Genomic DNA, 21,853 nt, shown 5'->3' on the forward strand with positions numbered 1-21,853 from the left:
TGTCGAGTTTGTGTCAAATTTTGATGATTATCCATACATGGTCCATGTCCATTTGGCGTGTCGTGTTAGGCTTGTGATGGACCCGTGCTAATTGGGTCAGTGTCTAAACGAATATATGTAGATGAAGTCTCTCTTACTTAGGGCTTGTTCAATTCAGCTTAATTTCAGTTCAGTTCAGCTCCTAATTTCCTTTTCTCATAAAATATTCATTTTAGTTTTATTCAGTTCATTTCAGCTCCAATCTTTTTAGTTCATTTCAGTTCAACTCAATTCAGCAAATGTGAATAGGCCCTTAAACTCGTCTACATCATTTAGTAAGTAGTAACCTTCGCACTCTAATATATAACTATCTTGACATTGAAAATCATGCAAATCAGCTTTATGTAGTTATAACTAATTACTTTAGATTTTTGTTATTTTTGTAATACATAATAAATTCTTATATACAAAGCACTAAGAAAAAAAATATTAATTTTTCATTTTTCAAGTGTTGTAGCTGAAATTTGTGGTGGTGGTGATGATGGTGGGTGACTAAAAAGTTGTGGTTGTGGCGATGGTGAAAATGGTGATCATGATGGTCATGTTAGAAAATTAGAATGGAGGATGGTAGGTAATTGGTTGTCTAACAAAGAAATTAGGTTTAAATATATAATTTATGATTTGTGTATTTAATGGTATGGGTGAAAATTCGGTTTACGATTTGGATTATGGCCCAAACCATTCCAAATTGGAATTAATTAGCTTTTTTATTTAATTGTCATTACCTACAACCCCCCCCCCCCCTCTCACTTTCCATTTATAGCAATTAATATCATGTTAAGCAAAAAAAAAAGAAAAGTTAACCTTTTCTCTTTCATAATGCTTAAAAAAAAAAAAATAATACTACTACATTTTCTCTCACCTCAAAATTTTACCCACTTTCTCTCTCCTAAACTTCCAAAAATCTCTCAATTTCTCTTGAAAAAAAATCAAAATTCACTTAGATCTCACCTAAAATATTAGATTTATGAAAGATGAAATCACAAAATCAAAGGAAATTTCATCAAATGAAAGGTCGAAATCAAATTGTAAGTTATTTTTGTTTATTTATTAAAGGAAAAAATTGCAAACCCTAACTTTTTATCCTTGTTTTTTAATTATTTTCTCAAGATATATTAAATTTCAGTAGTAGTTTGTGATTTCTTTTAATTTATTTGCCTTATTTTCCAATAATATGAAATTTCAGTAGTAGTATGATTCATATAATTTTTATCATAATACTGATTTCTTATGATTATAGTAGAATGATGTTTGATATTATTTATTATAAGTTGATTGAACTTGTGGTGTGTGTTATTAGCTTGTAAAATAATTGGACAAAAAAATTAAAAAAACAGTTCAATTGCCCTAATATAATGGACTATTTGATCTATTTTGTATGAATATAGAAATGTAAATTTAGTTCGTAGTGGAATTTTTTTGTGTTTTTTTAATAAATGTTCGTTTTCATTTTGGTAAATGTTCATTTATATATTAGTATTTGTTCATTCACTTTTTAATAGATTATCATTAGAATTCTTCAAAATCTAATAAGAAATTTCTATTAGAGTTTGTGATTTCTTATAGTTTTAATGAAAGTGATTCTTATAATAATTATTAAATTATGTTATAAGAATTTTCCATGATTATAACATATTTTAATTAAAATTGTTATTCGATGAATTTTTGCTTGTACATTTAATCAATTATAAATGTTCGTTTTAGATGGACTTATGTTCATTTGTAGAAGGATTAATATTAAAATTATAATTGCAAAAAAAAAAAAAAAAAAAAAAAAATCAAATTATAATAACTAAAATTAAAGACAAATTATCTATTTGATTTATGAAATTGAAACATCAATTATCATTTAATATTTACTTATTTTGTCACTAAAAAGTGTTATATGAAGATTTTTGGTTAGTAAATTTTAATCTATCATATTTAAGATGCAAAAAGATCATTTTAAATGGAATTCATGTTCATTTATGATCATTTTCATATTAATATATGTTCATTTTCTTTGCATTACATGTTAATTCTCATTGAAAGATGTTCATTTGTAATTTAATACAATACTAATTTTTATATCTAAGCATATTCATTTGTAGTTTATACCTGTTCATTCTCATATAAAGAGATAAATTTGTTTCAATTTTTATTACTTGTTTGTTATTATATTTAAAAAAAATACTCAATTAAATTTTATAAATGTTCATTCTCGTATTGAACATGTTCATTGGACTTTTTGGTATATGTTCATTTTTATGTTGAAAGATGTTCATATATATTGTAATACTTGTTCATTCTCATATTAAACTATGTTCATTTTCTAGCAATGTGTTCAAATTTGTTATTGTAAATGTTTATTTAATTATCATGTTTTGTTTATAGTGTATTTTATTTGGTGTTACTAACATTTTCCTTTACAATATTTTGATCTCTTATTACACAGGATAATAAAATAAAATAAAATAAAATAAAAAGAAGTTGAAAATGATTATGTATATATTGGAAAAAGTATGTATAAATTAAAGGAAACCACACAAGCATTATAAGAGTAAAAGGGGTACAACCGTATGACAAAGACAATGATTCTATATAATTTTTATTTATTCCAAATGAATAGATTGAATGATAATAATCATTTTGTAAGGCACCTATATATGATATGTATATTTAATTTGAACTTTAAGATTTTCAATTTTTTTTTAATTGTTTTTAAACTTAAGAACGTGTATATTTGAAAAGTTAAAATAGTTCCCTTTTATGCTTAAGAAACAATGATTATATATTGATTTAAAATAATATTATAATTGTAATTAATTACATTCTACATTGAAAGATATTTTTTCAAACAAAGCCTATTAATTTAACTAAATAATAAGACAAATCAATAAGAAAAACAATCTAAAAATAAAAATTAAAAAAAAATACTCATTTGAATATAACACATCGTATTAACAAGATTTAACATTTAATGTTACAAATTTGAACATTTAATGATATTTGATACAAAATTGAAAATTTATATATGTAAATGAACATTTCATATGTGAATCAGATTCCAGAAATTATAAGATGACGTCATAATAATAGAAAGGGGTTTAGGTAGAGCTACCTACTTCAAAACCAAACCTACTTCGCAGTGAGCTACTTAAAAAATAGACATGTAATAACTACTGACTTTAACCCATTTCACATTAATATTAACAGAAAATTATCTTCCTCTATTGTCATGGAATCACTTGATGTCCTAATCAGGAATTCAGTTGAGGACGATAAGACTTTATTACAAATTGTATTTCATAGATTTGCTTCAATAACAAGAGAGGATTTAAGTGGAACAACAACCACCACTCTAGATAATGTTATCATCCCACTATTCCCTACTAGTTGTGACGAATCTTCTTGATTCTTCTAAAAAAGTACAATCCGATAGTAATGTTTTTTGTATTGAGCGATAAGACTCCTATAAACCTTGGGATAAACATCAACATATCAATTCCTTGTTATATATGAAACATCTATATTTGCTTGTACGTACAACTTCAGAAAAGACAGTGTAATGGATAGTTGTAAAACACTGTTCACCTAGAACAACTGAACATAGTTGGTTGTCAAGGCTTAAGGAGCCATAATCACAAGATCTCCAATCTCATTCCACACAACCTCTAACGCATAAACGATTTTAAACATCATTAACGTCAATATTCATTTTCAAGGAATCACAATCATCATAAACATGAGAGCAATCTAGCACAGGTAAAGTTTTGCCGTGTTCCGATAATACAAAGGCATGCTTTGCTTCTCTTTTGAAGATATCAAGTGTACATGCGGAAGATGATACTTCAATGGAACCATAAACTTGCATAGCTTTAAACTTTTCTCGACCTTGAAAATAGAAAATATATCTAATGAAGGAGATGCAAATGGAATATTTTTATGTGCACACAAAAATCTAAAGAAACAAGCAAACACATACTAAGATGACATCGCAAACAATAAGTAAAACCATCATATTACACAGAAGCTAATTTAATTGAATAAATAATTTGTTTTTATAAGTTTTATATAGTCATGTAACTTGTTAATTTGTAAATAATTTTATATAATTGTTAAATATTTTTTTTAATTACATCAAATGCATACAACCATACACAGATGAACTATTAGTGAAAGGAAAGTCTAATATAACAAAATAAAAGAAATATTAACAAGGTTTTTTTTATTTTTTATTTTTTATTTTTTAAGATTTAAGTTAGTTGTTTCATTAAATTTTAGTATGCAAATTAAGAGTGAAAATGCAAGTGTATATTAAAAGACGTTTAGTGGTATAATAATTAAGAAAGGAGATGGGAGATTAATAATTTCCAAAGAAGAATATGACATAAGACTTCATTTTATATTAAATCAAAAAATAATATCACGAGAAAGTAACAAATGTCTTTGTTGAACTTTGAAAATTAGGAAAGACAAATAAGAGTGGTAAAAATAAGGAAAAAAAAATAATTAAATTAAATATTTTGTGAGAGATCATATATAATACCCCGTATTTTTGAAACGTATTTTTAATTAATTAATTAATTATTATTCTCTTAAAAAGGGTATTTTAATAATTTATTTTACTATTTGAATTTTGGAGCCAAAATGATATTTGAATTTTGGCGCCAAAAGTATTTTAAAACTCAATTATTATTTTGGATTTTGGATAAGATTTATTATCCATTTATTTTATTTTAAAAACCGAATTATTTATATATATATTGGATATTTTAATTAAACAAAATTATATTTTCTTATTTAATTTAAAATGGCCGAATTTCCCTAATTAATTATCTAAGATATTCGGATTTTCTAAGTAGAAATTCTGATTTTTCTTAGTTAAATTAATTAGTGAATAATTGGTATTTTCCTAATTAATTATTTTATACAAAATATAAAATTTACACAATTATTTTTAAGCCTAAAATCTAGCAAAATAATTTCCTAAACACTACTAATATGGTCCGAAAATTTGGAGCTATGGAAGCTCAAAATTTTCGGCCACTTTGGTTGGATTTTGGGTGATTTATTTTGGTAAATTGTATTTTTAATTATCTCCTTAAAATCTCTTATTTTCCTTAATTACTATCACCTTCACATAGCCAAGCCTCCTAGCCACTGTTTAGGTGATAGTAATTAAGGAAAATAAGAGATTTTAAGGAGATAATTGTATTTTAAAGCTCAAAGCAGTTTTCTGTTTGATTCTGAAAACAACAGCCAAAGCATCACTTTCTATAATCACCTTCACATAGCCAAGCCTTCTAGCCACCTATAAACCAAATAACACAACAACTGCCTCTGCTACTCCCACCGACCAACCAAACCCGTCTTTTCTAATAGCAGTCGCAAGAATACAACCCTCGTCATTCCTGCACACTATGCCAAGTTGAACCACATCACCCACATACGCATCACAATTTATTTTTGTAATTCCTTGTGGTGGTTTTTGCCAAGAATTTGCACCAAATGGGGTAGACCGAGCAACCTGAGGGTGAAATTTTTTTAGCATAACAATTATACTCAAAAACAAACCTGTTGACCATTCTTATTCGGTCACCAGAACATGGTATCCCTAGGACATCTACAAGATAGAAGAATAGACAGAATTAGTGAGCGTTCAACTTCAATAAATGTGTTGTTCACAAGCTCAATATCCCAGGAGTTGCAACTATGGTCAATTAATCAATGACTCACATACTCAAGTCACTATCAACCGAAGGAGTGGGGACAAGAGCGGATGTATTACCGGGCAGCCATGCATCACACATTCACACCATACATTAATTGCACTTTCATTCCCAACTCTCCACTTCATCCCTTCAAGGAGCAACGATTTTTCCCCCCACATACTCTTCCAAGAGTAGCTAGGATTCACACCAACATTAGCCTCCAACACATCACAATTTTTGAAATACTTGTCCTTAAGGATCTTGTGCAATAATGTGTTTATATTGTGGTGAAGGCGCCAAAACTATTTCGCTATCAAAGCTTGATTAAAGCAACGGAGATCACGAAACCCCGTATTGCCTCCCCTACCCTTGGGTTGACATAGCAACTCCTACCTTTACCAATGCATTTTCCTTCCCGTATCTGTAGAACCCCACCAAAACCTCGCCAAAAGAGAGTGAAATTCATCAATAAAAGTATCCGAGATTTAAAGATGCTCATCATGTATGTCGGTATGGCTTGAGCCACAGCTTTGATGAGAATTTCTTTTCCTAGTCTCGATAGAAGCTTCTCTTTCCACCCTTGGAGCTTCTTCCACAATCTCTCCTTTATCCCTGCAAAAATCACTTTCTTCGATCTGCCAATAAGAGTAGGGAGGCCCAAATATTTTTCATGTTTTTCTACCTCCTGAACTCCTAAAATCTCAAGAATTTCCTCCCTCCGAACAGTACTAAGATTCTTGCTAAAAGTTACTTCGGTTTTGTTGAGATTGACTTTCATTCTGACCCGATGCTCTCTCATATCTGTTGATAATGTCAGCTATAACGGAGCATTCTTGCACATTGGCTCTAGCAAAAAGGATATTGTCATCTGCAAAAAATAGATGAGAAACTCTGTGGACTGTGGGCCTCTCTACATATTCTAGCACTATGAATGAGATTATTTGTTGCTGCTTTATTTAACAAGGTCGAAAAGCATCCGCACAAAGCAAGAACAAATAAGGGGAATATGATCACCCTGTCTTAATCCTCTAGTCGGAGTAATGAACCTGAAATCTTCCCATTAATTTTGAAAGAAAAATTAACACTCTCAAGGTAGGCTATAATCCGACCAATCCAAACACTAGAAAATCCCATTTTCTACATCACCATCTCCAAAAAGACCCATTCTACACGATTATAGGCCTTACTCATGTCAAGCTTCAAGGCTATATTTCCCTGTTTTCCCTCACCTCCTCTCTTCATGGTATGAAAAACCTTAAAAGCGATAATTGCATTATCTGTGATAAGTCGTTTAGGAACAAACGCACTCTGATTCTGAGATACCACTTCCCCTAAGAGCCCTTTCAGTTTATTGGCCAAAGTTTTGAAATAATTTTATAAATTACATTACAACAACTAATAGGCCTAAACTCAGTAATTAACTAGCTTAAGGCCCGTGCCATGCACGGTAAGTCTAATTTTTTTTAAGAAAATTAATTATATCCAACAAAAAAAATTTGATAAAACATACAAATCAAATATAGAGAATCATAATGTCATAATATATATTAATAGGCAAAGAAACAAATTATCTAAAAATAGATTTTTTAGTCTGCACGAACTCGAGAATTTTTCAGGCGGGGCTTGGTCAGGTCTAGTGGGCATATTAGTGAACACTTATTTATAAATGCATTTTTAATAAACATCAAAAACCAATCGAACAACAAACTAAAATCTCCACTAAAATTATTAGCAAAAGTGCAAACATACACAAAGTTACAAATAATATATCACCTTTATATCTAAAAAATCAATTGTAAAACACAACATTTATTTTATAGCAAAATTCCCATCCATAGTAGTGTCACTGTCCTTCTGCATTACCCCATTATCCACCTTATTTCCCCCCAAAATAAATTGATTTAAGGTACCTATTTCACCCTCCGTCCTTTTCCCCTTCTTCATTCGCCACATAAGCATCACTAGTACTCACTAGCACATCTTGTTGTACATTAGAATCAACAGCCACAGTACGTAACACAACATTCATGCTCCCCTTATGTAATACCCCATATTTTTATACGTATTTGATTTAAAATAAGTATTTTGTGGGGTATATAAATAATTTGAAATGAATTATTTATGATATTTTAATTATTTATTTTATATAAGTTTGGAAATATTTTATAAAAGGAAAGTTTTATTTAATTAATTATTTTATTAAGTTGGAATTTAATTTAGGAAAGTTTTATTTTAGTAAAGTTTAATTAAGAAACGGATTAGGAAGGAGTAAAAAGGGAAAGTTGAGGTAAGAAGGGTTTCTAGAGAAAGGGGTATAAATATTCAACACTTGGGCAAATTAAACTTTGCCTAGAGTGGAGAAAACCCAAGGTAAACTTTCTCTCCCTTCTCCTTTATTTTTTCTCTCTTTTTTCCCTTCCCCTTTTTCGGATCACCACCGCCAGCCACCACCACCACTGGTGGGCCGTCGGCCACCCACCAGCGCCAGCCAGCAGCAGCGGCGGCGCCACCAGTAGGCTGGCAGCAGTCGGTTGCTGTTTGGCCACCCTATTCTCGAAAAAAAAAATTAATATTTTGTTTTTATTTTTGTTTAAATCCTAGATCTAATTATAAATTAAGGGTTTTGTGTTAATTTCATGATGATTGATATTAAGTATGGTGCAAATTAATTTTCAGATTTTAATTCTAATTAAAAAGCCCCAATTTTAAAACCCTAGATTCATAAATAATTGATTATTGAAGGATTATGATTTAGGGTGGTTTAAACCTTTCATTTAAGGGTTTTAAAGCATAATTACAACAAGTTTTTATTAATATATATTGCTGGAATTTTTGGTAGCATGCTAAAAATCAAGTTTCTTTAAAGAATTTTAATTACCCATTAATTGGGATTAAAATAAGAGGTTTGAAATAAATTTTTAGCTTGTTTTAATTAAATTATGAGTGGTTTAATAAGAGTATATATTGCTTGAAATTTGTGTAGAGTGGATTTTAATGCTCTATTATGATTTTAATTTGTAGGAGACTTTGAAGTGAGTGATTTCTATTAGTCGTGGCGATATTAAGATCGTATTCAAGGTACGTTCACGTACTTAGCAGATTTTTGGTGATATAGTGGCATGCTAGATGTGTTTAATTAATTACAAGTAGTATCATGCTAGATTATGATTAGAAATTGTGACTTGGTGGATATTGGTGATTGAATTATGAAGCATGATTTATTTGTGATGGATTAATGATTGAAAATTAATAGTTTGGCATGTTGAATATAAACCACACTTTTATTTATGGCATGATAGAAAACATGTTTAATTAAACTAAATGTTTAATTTGGTTTGGAATATTAAAAGGAAATTTTATTATGGTTCATATAATTTTTATTGATGCTATAAGCATGAGATAAGAGCTATGTAAGTGTCTATGTACACGAGGAATAAATTGTATGTTGGTGCCTTAGTGCACTTAAGGTGTTTTTAACACCGAGGGATAGGATTTTTGGTGCATTAAGCGCTTAAGGTGTCTTTGACACCGATATAGATTTAAAAAGGGTTCAACATTAAATATTTTGTGATCACTAATTATTCAAGAATTAAAGTGAAGTGTTTAATTGTTTGAATAAATATAACGTTTGAAGTTATTATGATTTGAGAGTCATCACAAAGTTTAATAACATGTGAATAACGTAAAGAGAAAGAGATTACGCACCAAATCTCTTGGAACATATATACCTTGAGTATGAACATATGGGGGGAGTTATGCGACTTTATATTTGACCATAACTTCTACTAGGAGTTCAGGACGCTGTATTTTCCTTTTATTATTATGCGCAGGAATTCCGCCACTTACGAGTGGTTCTTTCATACTGGCACGGTTAGCTCCCGTGTTAGTACCCCTTTATTAGGGCAGGTTAGGGGGGAAACCCGTTCGATGCGTAATCAAAACTAAATAAATTATTTAGTTACCTAGTTGAGAAGTTTTGTTGTATGTTGTGTGCTTGAAAACGGGTGCAACAAGGTAAGTAATGTGTTGATAGGTAAAATCATGTTAGTGTGTTTAATTACGTTTATGTACTCAGCTTTGCTGATTATGTGTTTGTGTGTTTGTTGGCCTTGTCTTTACTTTGTATCTATTATGACCCATTTTTAATGGAGAGTAGTGGAAACAAGTAGAGAGAAGTTTTTTAGGTGATGAAACATATTCATGATGGGCATGAGTGAAGAGCGAATCATGCCAGTTTCCATAAGTTTATGATGTGTTATTGCTTTAATTATTTTATGATATTATTGGTTGCAAGACTAACGTAAAGGTTTTGAATTTGGTTTGGTTATGTTAAGGGCCTACAATGGTTCCAAGTTGTAGGTTTGACTTTGGTTTGACTTTACTTTCGTTGGTTGACTTTTTAAGTTGAGTCGTTTTAAATATTTTAAAGGAGAGTCTTCCGCTGTGTGTCTTTGATAGTTGCCTTACCCGTTTTCACGGTGGCGATAATGTCTTAGATTTTCCTATTTAGAGTTTTAAACAGGGCAAAACAGGTATTTTAAAAGAAAGGAATTTCTAGGGTGTTACACCGTACCTTATCAATCATAGCTATGAGTTTTAACTCTCTTGCCTTCGGTTTCTCGATAACCCCAATCTTTGGAGAAGTGAAAATCAGTTTTCTAGCAGCATTAGGGGGGCCAAGTTTGATGGCATTGGGCTTGTTATATGTCGTTCTCTTGACATGCCTCTTATTAGACAGATTCTCCACCCATTTCTTTTCTCTCTCCTTATCCACCAAAGAAATTCGGGGACGCTGGTGCGGCGAAGCCACCATGAAGGGGGCCTATTGAAATACCAGGGATTGCTCCTCCTCAACATATTCTTGTTCCAGACAATCTTTATCAAGATGCCCTAATCTTCCACAGAAGTAACAAAAATCCCCCAATCTCATATTTAAACCCCACCCATTTCGTCGTCGAGGGGCCAATAGCAACTTTGATACCTCTTCTCAGAGGTTTCGTAATGTCCACTAACACCTTAACTCTCATAAATTCATCCCAGCTAAGAAGATCTTCGTCATTAAACTCCATAAATCCCCCTAACACATCACCAACTTCACGAGCGAACGTTACATTGCGGTGGCCAAACAGAACATCAAATACTCTGACCAAAAGGGGCATTTTTCAAAGACAACCTCAGATGGTTGTTCCTCACTGTCAATAGATTTCAGCAATAGTATATGTTGTCAGAGGTCTAGGGTCTGCCTTCCATCATTCTATGTTTATCCTCGTCATTGAAAAATTGAAAGATAAACCATTTTGTATCAATTGCCCTTATGGCAACATCGTCAGTTAATTTTCCAGAGTCCTTTCAAGACTCTTCTCATGCATCAACATTATAGGGCTTGCTCGTTAACCAATCCCCAATTTAGAGGACGCAAGATCGAACGAGAAACAACGCAATTGAAATCACTAAAATCGAACGACAAACAAGCACTTACTCAACCCTAGCAGAGGTTTTTTTTTTGAAACCCTACACAAGGGACTTTTTTTGTTTCTCTCTCATCCTTAATCTACATAATTTTGTCTTAAGGATTAACATTGTTCGTTTGTCTTGAGATACTTTTGTATTTTTTTCACAAATAGTAAGGTTTATTTCGAAAATAAAAAAGAAAAAAGAAAAAAATGGAGAGGAAATGGAGCCTCAGTGGGGCTCATGAGAACAAAACTTCAATAGAGCTCACAATCAACTTCAATAGGGAAATTATTGGCATGGTTCATATCACTTTTAATTTCTTTATTCCAAATACTTTTTATTTCATTTTAATATTTTTATGTATTAGTCAATCATTACTAACCTATATAAGCCCTGTTAAAAAAAAAAAAAAAAAAAAAAAAAAAAAAAAAAAAAACTAACTAACCTACATTAGTCGGATGATTCCATGGTTGTTGTTTGAAAAATGACAACCATAATTTTTAAAAATGAACGATTAAAATGATTTTGGATTTATTTTTAAGTGTTAATATTAATTAAAATCACTTTAAATATTTCCGGATTAAAAATTTAACTTATTTTTCTGATTTTTAATGTTATTAATAATTTAAACTGAATCCATAAAGAAGACGAATTTCAATTATTTTTAGCATTTATCTTTGGCTCAGATGTACTTATCCGAAGCATCAAGAGCTTCCTCCAAGGTATGCGGGGCGTGCATGACCATGAAGTCAAAGAACTTTCCATCCTGTAGCCCATTTCGCAGCGTGAAAACGGCTAGCCCTTGGTCCAGACTTGTAATTCTGGACGACTCGTTGCTGAAGCGAGTCAGATAGCTCGGAGGCTTTCGTCCTCCCCTTGTTGCAGACTCATGAGCTCTGCAGTTGTTTTCTCTCGATGATTTGCTGTAGAAGACTTACTCTTGAACTTGTTGGAAAGGTCTTTCCAACCGGTTATCGAGCCTTCCTTTACTCCCCACGCTTGTGCAACACCTTTGAGAGTGGTTGGGAAATATTTGCACCAGGTCGCTTCGGACCTAGGGTTCAGGTACATGTGCCCGTCGTAGGAAGCAATATGGTCCTTCGGATCCGAAGTACCATCATATGTGATATGTTTCGGGAATTTTACTATTGGCACATGCTTTTCTAGATTCCAGCTTTGGAATGGAGAACTAGTGATAACCATCATGACCTTCCCCTTGTTCCCAGCCGATGGGACCTCGCTTCTCCCTCTCGGAGAGGTGGAAGTGGTTTTCGTCCTCGGCTGGGACGGTGCAGGGTAAGGTGTAGTTCCTTTGGGGTAGGTGAGGCGACTATGCACGCTCACCTCCCTTGAGCCGATACACTCGTGATTTCGTGAACATTTCAGCGAGCAGGCTATTACCGTGCGAAGGCGGAGTTGTTGCTATTGAAGCTTCGGGTTTCTGAATCCTCGAAGAACTGGGGGTTCCTTTTTCTTTCCCGTCCAGTCCTCCAAGTATCCTCTTCCCAGCTTTCTTCGAGCTCCTTGAGAGACGAGACTCGTTCGCCTTCCCCTTGGCCGATTCTCCTTCTCAGGATTCCTGGCTGCTGAGGGGTGTCAGCGTGTACCAATTGGCTAGGAAGTGGCATTAGGTTGTCTGCTTGGGCCTTCATGAGGTCCATGAAGACCGCCAAGGCCTTTGCCATCTCTTTTGAGGTGGGACCCGTTTGAGGTGCGTTTCCTCTAGGGTGAGATCGTGAGTGGAAGCTAAGAGTTGGACTCTTAGCATTTGACTGACTCGACTAACGAGAGCTCGAAAACTATTCAGTGTGATGAGATGGTGACCTCTCCTATGCGGCTTTCTCAGACGAGGCAGCCTCTGAAGAAGATGACGAAGAAGGAGCCTTCTTCGAAAAAGAAGGGTTAGTTTTCTTCGCGCTTTTTCCGCTCTTAGTCATGTTGCTAAGATGGTTGATTTTTGGCTTGATTTTTAATGTCATCCCCACAGACGGCGCCAAATTGTTTCGGGTAAAAACAATGGGTCCTTCGTCTGGACCTTTTCTATGGGTTGAAGACTGAACTCGGCCCAAGTGATGATTAGGACGAGGGTTTACTGAACAGCAAACACAGGTAAATTGGCCTCTAGGGTTGTGCTGAGGAAGACCCCTCTAATGCCAAAGTCAGTACATTATTTTCTAGATAGAGAAAGCTATGCAAGAGAATTAATTGCTTGAGACTTGAAGTGAATGAATTGAGAGAGAGAAGTAAAGACTTTTATACCTTACTCAAATAGATAAAGTGGGCCTTGAGGTCAAATGATCTTGCCATGTTGACCAGACCTTTGACTGACTTGGCACGTTCTTGGAGGGTTGAACCTTCTTTGGACTTCGTAATTGAATCATTTGTGGACCGGCCCAATTGGAGTACATTGGACCCAAACACATTTTAAGTTTTTAACTAGAGTATTACTTTTTCCATATAAAGTTATTATAAAATCCAACATGAACCAGTTCGAAGTCATTGCATAATCTAATTATAGTAGTATATGATTATACTTTTTTTTTTTTTTAATATTTGCAACAAATTGTGATGCGTATTTTTATGGACTCTTCAAGAATTTTGGGGATATGAAGCTATTTAATCTAGCCAAGACTAAATAACAACTAAATTGGTAGCTTTCTCAGCAAAATATCATATGCAATTCTCTTTCTAAAACAATTCATACGAATTGATCATAACTCAAAACTTCTCTGCCTTTAATAATGAAAATAAAGAATATTTATAGGCAAACATCCCATGAACTAAAAGATAAATAAAATATATAAGATATAGATATCAAATAACCTATCCTAAATAGCAAAATATATCTTCTAATAACATTAGAAAATAATATCTTATCAATCTACTAATTCTACTCCAACTCTAATTCGATTAATCACGCGTAACTTTTGGATTGACGCCACTTAACCTCATGATTAATAGACGACTCAATAAAAATAAATAAAAATAATAAAATGATGATATTGATGTCTTGGATACGCATCAAATTGTTTGATTAGAGTATTACTTATTCCATATAAAGTTATTATAAAATTTCAACCATAAATATTTTAAACTTTTTTTTTTTAATTTTTAAAAAAGGTTGATATTCTTAAAGTATTGGGACAACTTCAACTACAAATTACTACTAAGACATAATTAAGTTGAGTTAACCTGTGAGAGGTTCACATAATGAAATCATTTCTGCATATCATAAAAATTATATTTAGCGTAAAAGTTAAAGTGCAATTACTCTTAATCAAAAACGAAAGATGCAAGTATAACGATAGCTTTAGTTGGTCACCCGTCTCAAAAGTTCAACCAAAACGGGATTCTCTTTACTTATCTATCACATTTAGGTCACCTCCCACTCCATCAAAAGATCATGACTGTTTCACACCAAACTCCATATTCTAAAAGCAAATGAAAATGTCCTTCACTCAAAAAGGAAGAAATAAATGACAAAATATAAGTATTATTATAATCATGAAAAGTATGAAAATAATATTGAGGGATATTTTTATACTCATAAAATAAGTCGGCAAGATATTCATCGGGTCAAACAACTTAATTCTTAATTTTTTTTGAATATAAGCTTCTAAATTTATTTATTTATTATCCGAATCAGTCAAGAGACAATTAAATTACAATTGAAATTGAGAAATTTGAACACCAATTTTTAATCTAATGTTATTTGTTTATTTTATTGGACGAAATAGAACACATCCCAAAACAAGCTACACCTTCACTTTCGAGTCAAGCCAAGACTATGATGCCTTATATTCCCACAATCACATACTTCATATTTTTTAATCCACACACCGTACCTATTTTTTCTTTATTTTATCCTACTTTTATACGGAGTATTCTTTTTATCAAAACAACTACTACTATCCTCCAAATTACTCGTACTCCATAAAATACACGAGTACTCTCCTGTCTCAGAATAATTGACACAGTTCTCGTACTCGCAATTGGTACAAAACGAGTTTTGTAAACCAAACACAAAAAAAATAGACGTGCCAAACGTAAATACCCATAATTTCTTTCCCAACTTTCATCTAATCCCGCGTTTCTCTCTCCTCTGATTGGGGTTGGTCATAAGTGCGTGGGAGCAGATGTTTTCAAAGGTTCCACATGCTATGGCTTCCCTTCCTTGTTCTAGGGTTCGTTTTTTTCTCTCTCTTTTTTTTTCATTTATTTATACGTATTTAATTCAAGTATTTATTTTGAAAATTCTGTGTTTAATTGTCATTAAATTGATGTTTTGATTATTCTAAGTCTTGGGATCGGTTGAATTTAATTTGATTTTTTTGACCCTTTTTGACATAAATACTTTACATTAAGTCAAAATTCTGTAGAATTTTATATTTGCATGTTAATCACTTTTTTCTAGGATTTTATGACATTCTTGCTTGCAATGTGACTTTGGAATCTTAAGAAATTGTGATTTTTTGTCACTGGGTTTGTTTAAAGTTTTGTAGGAAGATGACTTTTTGAAATATGTTTTATGAATTTTTTGATCTTATTTTGGGTTTAACAGTACAAGAATAAGTACTAGCTGGCAGTGGAAAACGAGCAAAATTAGTATCTTGAAGGGTTTTTTATTTGATTTTAATAATGTACATTGTGATTTGAATTTCATAATAACAGTGAAAATTGGAAACCCTAGTCGAATGTGAATGATCCCGTGCCATTTTCGGACTTCAGTGGGATCTCGAATTTTTTGTATAATGTAGTGTTTGTTTTACCCACAAAGATCATATTTTTCTGATTGATTGGCTTATGTAGGTGGCAACATCTGTATATGGTTTTTGGAAAAGCAAGGTGATTTGCTGAATGATTATTATTTTTTTCGTTGGCTTAAATCTTCTGATGATTGGTTTAGTGTACGTCGCGTCTAAGTAGTTGGTGAATTGTATGATTGAGGTTTAATGAAAGTGTTTGTTGCTATTAACAACGGTGCAATAAAACTAATGTGGTTTATCTTTGTGGTGAATTTTCAGGTACGAGGTGGGGTTAGTTTATGGCCTGGAGCAAGGCAACTGTGCCTCAGGAAAGGTCTTTTGTATGGATTAATGCGCTGCTTGTCTATTCCATTTAAGACATTACATGGAGCTGGTCAGTCCCTTGGAGTAACACGGCTTCTGTGCAATGTTTCTTGTATATCTACTGCACTGCAAATTGAATTGGTGAGATAATCTCGCTATGATAGCTAATGTGCACGGTTGAAACTACTCTTAACATGTGTTGAATTTGATGGCTACTGCATAGTGGTACATTGATATCATATGCTTTTGTGAGCACTGTGCTTCATTTTGCATCAATTCTTTTTGAAAAGAGTTTACTTAATGATGGCTTTTCAAGCATTTTTGAGAATGGGGTGATAGGATTTACTTATAGGAAGTATAGGATTTACATTTAGGAAGTACGAACAATACAAAGCGCATGATCAGATTCTTATCTTCTAGCAGGGGCACTCCATCAAGATTAGATATTTCCGACATACTGCCTTTTTCTAGTAGCCTTGAAAGATATCATCTGAGTTTCTTTCAAGTAGACTTAGAAAGTTGCCTTAAAGAAATTTGTGTATGGTAGGCAATTTATTGAAGATGTTTCAAGTAGACTTAGACAGTTGCCTTAAAGAAATTTGTGTATGGTAGGCAATTTATTGAAGATGCAATTTTGCAAATAAGGTCGTTTTGTACTTTTGTGACTGCGGCAACAAAGTGGAATTTAATACAGAGTGTTTGTTGATTGTAGGAAGAGGGTTAGGGCCTGTTCATATTTACTGAACTGAGCTGAACTGAACTGAACTGATTGGAGCTGAACTGAACTGAACTGAATTGAGCTGAAATGAATATTTTATGTGAGAGGGAAATTAAGAGCTGAACTGAACTGAACTGATTGGAACTGAACTGAACTGAACTGATTGGAGCTGAACTGAACTGAACTGAACTGAAATTAAGTAAATGTGAACAGACCCTTATTCATTTCCTTCTCCCCACAAAAAGCGGCAGTTCAAAAAGTAAAAGTCTTGGTGTTAAAATGATATAAAGTAGGGTAGATTTATGTTTACTTTCTGTTAATCTCTTTCAGGTGCTAGCCAATGATATCCAATTAATTGGTTTTGTGCTGAACTCATAGGTGAGAAATCAATATAGAAGGGTTTGTTTTTGTTGCTGGATGCCTGAGCTTATATATAATTAAGGGGGCTAATTAGCTTTGACCAATAGCAGGATCTGTCTCTTAACTGTTTAGAGGTTTGCTTAGGTTCTAAACCCGAGAGAAGTCCTCCTCAGATTCCCTAGTTGAGACATGAAAGAGTGTCTAAGAGGCATCCAATTATATTTTTTGGTTGGGAGAGATGCATGGAACCTCATGGATCAGTTTGCAACTATAAATTAATGGCTAGTGATATCTGAACGGAAAGAAATTTAAGCATGGCCAGTGTGGCTATGGGTATATAGGGTCATTTGCTGCCTTCTACTGCTTTGCAATCCTTCTATTTGTATTTTTGTATTGTTTATGGGGTGAGAATTTTGCAATCCTTTCATAATAACAGCTTTGTTTGCAAATAATATTGGATTTTCTGCCATTTTCACAATATCTATCACCCCTTTATGAAAGGGGTTGCATATATTGTTCACTGTAGCCCCTTTTGGTGTTTAAAGCTAGCCCTTGTTATAATTAACCTTTGTTGTTTTCTAATTCATTTGACTCAATTTTACTATATATTTATGACTAACATTGATCCATATATTCTTTCCTCAGATTCCATGTCTTAGGGACAACTATGCTTATCTCATACACGATGAGAATACTGGGACTGTAGGGGTTGTTGATCCTTCTGAAGCGGTACCTGTTATCGATGCACTGACCAAAAAGAATAGAAATTTGAATTACATACTGAATACTCATCATCATCATGATCACACTGGTGGGAACATTGAGCTGAAAGAAAGGTATGGTGCAAAGGTATGAAATGTGGCACATGTTTATACTAATGACGCATTAGCTTGTAATTGTATATTTTTTTGATGATAAATGTAATCAATGATTCAACCAACTAGAAGTTGATCTTTAGTCTTTCAACACAGTCAGTTAGATCTTTCCTAAAGAGGGTCTTACCCAGAGTGGTGTAAGAGGTTTTTTTGCCTTTAAAAATAGAGGTGAACCAAGGACTGAAGGTTTCCTAGAACTGAAGGTTTCCTAGAATTAGTTCTCATAAGTGTTTTATCTTGGCCAGTATGTATCCTTTTACCTTCAATCCTATTCATCTTCTTGCACTGTTTTTTCTGCATAGAGATCAAAGTAGGGTGAGGAACTGTGCATAACTGCATGTCTGCATATCCTGCGGCCAAGCTGTGTTTCATGCAATGTTGCTCTCTTTAACATAGGACAAAATCTGTTTGTTGGAGGATATTGATGACAAATGTTAACAGGCCTCTATGTCTTGCAGTAAAAATTGAGCTTTTTATTTGTATTTATATTTAAGTTTGGAAGATTATAGTAGTTGTCACATAGTGCTAGTGACCACTTAAGGTTTTATTTCATCACTGATTTTCTTTTCATAAATTTGTGCCATTGTAATATTGATTATTTCATTTCTAAATTAATTTTCTTTCTCTTTAAGATTCTGTTAATTAAAACTCCAATTTTAGTATAAAGAAAAGTCTTTTTTCAAGGAAGAGGAGGATCTCTAGCGTCTTAGTTTTAAACTATTAACTGCTTTTGTTTATTTAATTTTATTTTTTTGCAAATCAAATTTCTGATAAGTGTTTAGCAGTTTGTCCATTGACCTAATGTAGATTTGTCTTTCTTGTTATCATTCTCATATGTAAGCATACATTTCTCTGGTTACTTGCAAAAGCAAGCATATGGTGCCAAGTTTTCAACAAGTACTAACACTTGCATGTTTAGCCCTTAATTTAATTACTACAAAATGCAAATCTCTGTCAATCTGATTTTAAAGGAGTCATCACTTATCTCATTTCTGTAAATTGTAGCAGTGTAGAGTACAGTGATATCTTGACAGGAAACACTCAGCTCCTATTTGCAATTCTATGTATGATGCATCAGTTTTCTTTGTTACTTGCAGGTGATTGGCTCAGGGAAAGACAGAGATAGAATTCCTGGAATTGATATTGCCTTAAATGATGGTGATAGGTGGATGTTTGCAGGCCATGAAGTTCATGTAATTGAAACTCCTGGCCATACAAAAGGTATATTTTTACCTGCTTCAGTTTGGTTGATGTAAATATTAATTTTGGGCTTGTGCTTTATAGTTATACTTGCAATTCATTGCATGTGCTATATACGCTCATCTTAAAGTGAATGTATAAAAGTATTTGTCGACTGTTGTAGCCTTGTTGCTGTTTCTTACATTTTACCATTGACTGATGATCTCTCAGTTGTAGTGTTGAGTTTGAGTTAGCTTTTGGCAAAGTTTCCTGGTTACCTTCCCTGCTTCATGCTGATATTTTGAGCTCTTGAAGATAGTATATAAGGAACATTGTTTTGGACTTTGAATGTCAGTATTAATGTTTACGACGCCTTTTTTTAAGATTTGGAATGCTTATCAATTCATTTTACGCTCGTATTCTGGTGGTGTATTGAAGTTATGGGGACTGTGAACTGCAGTTACATTCATCATTTGCATCATATACTTTATAAATCCAATAATAATTAAAAAATTAAAAAAAGCAGAGAGATTGAAGGAATGTAGGAACGCTTCAGATCAGAGCTCGTTGTCTCGCATTGATTTAGTTCTAGGGTAAGTTGTATGTTTGAACAGCATAGGGATGCATGATGCTGTAGGTTTGGGAAATTATTGATGTTCAATGACTTGGTTTCTTTCCCAAATGTACAAAAAGTGGTTTAGGATGAATAATATATATAAATATAGTAATCATTTTCTTGAGATTTCTTGTTGGCTATTGTCTGAGTTTAGCCCCAATAAGAAATATAATGCCATTTTTGTTCTGGCAGGGCACATTAACTTCCATTTTCCTGAATCTGGAACAATTTTTACTGGAGACACCTTGTTCAGTTTATCATGTGGCAAGCTTTTTGAAGGAACACCTGAAGAGGTTATTTTAATGACTTCTCTCTTTGAATTCCATGCTGTTGATATTGAAATAGCGGGGATTGAAACTTGGAAGGAATCTCTGTCTTGGATAAGACTTTTCATTGTGTCATATCTTTCCCCGAAGTTTATACATTTTTTTTAAAGCTTGTCTAAGCTCCAAAGTACTGTTGTCTGCTTTTGTTAGTAGGTGAATTTTTGTGTTTTTAGCTTGAGAGTTGGGTTACGAGGAACTATTTATCTTAGTTGTGGTTGAAATGTTTATGGTTTTTTTTTTTTTTTTATTTTACTGTCATGCTGATGTTTTAACGTATACATGTTTCTCTATTCCAGATGTTAGCTTCTCTTAAAAAGATCATGTCGCTGCCAGATGATACAAGTATATTTTGTGGACATGAGTATACCTTGGTAAGTTCCATTTCCTTTATTTTGATATGTTTATTGTAAATGTGGTGGAGCTAATGATTAATACTATTAATCTACAGAGCAATTCAAAGTTCGCATTGTCTATAGAGCCAAATAATGAAGTCCTTCAATCTTATGCTTCACGTGTGGCACAATTGCGCAACAAAGGGTTGCCAACGGTAATGTCTTGATCTTGTTCACAATATTTAAATTTGACCGATCTTTGCCATTTACTGTTTGTTTATCTTATTGTGAAGTAATTTATTAACAGACCTACATTGAACAAACCTGATTTTAACTTAGCACTTCTTGTCACTTGATTTTTATTGTAGTTGTTAACTGGTGAAAAGGATATTTACTAGTTCCCTCTGTGTATATGTGAGAAGCTATGTAGAGTTTCTGATTAGAGTTACTTAAAATTAATTTTCAAATCACTATCCTAGCAGTCTTACTTTGCAATGAGTCATTCAAGGTTTACACTGATAATCAATTTCTATACCCACTATTCACGGCATAGCAATTTTGTTTTGCACAGATACCCACTATTCTGAAGTTAGAAAAGTCCTGCAATCCTTTCCTTCGGGCTTCAAGTACTGAGATCAGGCAATCATTAAACATTCCGGCCTCAGCAGATGATGCTGAAGCTTTGCGCATCATCCGCCAAGCAAAGGATAATTTTTAGTTTATAATTTGTCTGTAGATAAAGCAGTGTGATAAGCTATAGCAGTTGGTTCCAATCTTTTGGGATTTTGTTGCTATAATGTACTAAATAGAGCTCTTTTTTAGTTTGTACTTGGGCTATACGAGGATGGCAAATCCATGGAATTGCAATGTTCATGCCGATGCTCCATAAAACATTGTTTTTTGGATTTTCTTGAAAGAAAAAGGCCTGATCATCCTCCCTTTTCAAAGCTCTGCTGATTTTCTTGTAACTTTCTAGGCTGTTCAGGTTTATTTTTGTCTTGGAACCTTTTAAACCTGTTTTTCGGATGCTTAAGACTCCAAAAGACTGATATTTGCTGATGAGATCTGAATGCAGGTAGCCCTGAAGCTTTAAACAAGTTACCATAGTTTTATACATAAATACATCCATGTATCCCAAATTTTCTATGTTTCATTTCCACATGATCAAACCTCTCTATCTGTATACTAAGAA

The 21,853-nt window shown here is 32.9% G+C and overlaps 1 protein-coding gene across 2 annotated transcripts; it reads left to right on the forward strand.

Moving 5' to 3' along the window:
* Window positions 1-15,212: 15,212 nt before the first annotated feature.
* LOC145582908 (hydroxyacylglutathione hydrolase 2, mitochondrial-like) lies at window positions 15,213-21,608 on the forward strand. Of its 2 annotated transcripts, XM_081639958.1 has the most exons (9): window positions 15,255-15,370; window positions 15,996-16,031; window positions 16,211-16,396; window positions 17,979-18,182; window positions 19,306-19,429; window positions 20,196-20,296; window positions 20,626-20,700; window positions 20,778-20,876; window positions 21,233-21,608. In XM_081639958.1, the coding sequence occupies exons 1-9, from the start codon at window positions 15,323-15,325 to the stop codon at window positions 21,377-21,379; spliced, it is 1,020 nt and encodes a 339-aa protein (XP_081496084.1). In that variant the 5' UTR covers window positions 15,255-15,322; the 3' UTR covers window positions 21,380-21,608. The 2 variants fall into 2 exon arrangements, with proteins under 2 accessions (XP_081496085.1, XP_081496084.1); XM_081639959.1 differs by lacking the exon at window positions 15,996-16,031 and having other exon boundaries at window positions 15,213-15,370.
* Window positions 21,609-21,853: the final 245 nt, after the last annotated feature.

Source organism: Chenopodium album, chromosome 15 (genome assembly GCF_948465745.1).
Source record: "Chenopodium album chromosome 15, dcCheAlbu1.1, whole genome shotgun sequence".
Classification (NCBI taxonomy): Eukaryota; Viridiplantae; Streptophyta; class Magnoliopsida; order Caryophyllales; family Amaranthaceae; genus Chenopodium; species Chenopodium album.

Bases quoted from the DNA above. Each gene is read 5' to 3' on its own strand.
- LOC145582908 (XM_081639958.1), top strand. From the start codon at position 15,323: ATGTTTTCAAAGGTTCCACATGCTATGGCTTCCCTTCCTTGTTCTAGG. The intron at 16,397-17,978 runs GTGAGATAATCT...TTCTTTCCTCAG, and splicing joins CTGCACTGCAAATTGAATTG to ATTCCATGTCTTAGGGACAA. The intron at 20,701-20,777 runs GTAAGTTCCATT...ATTAATCTACAG, and splicing joins GTGGACATGAGTATACCTTG to AGCAATTCAAAGTTCGCATT.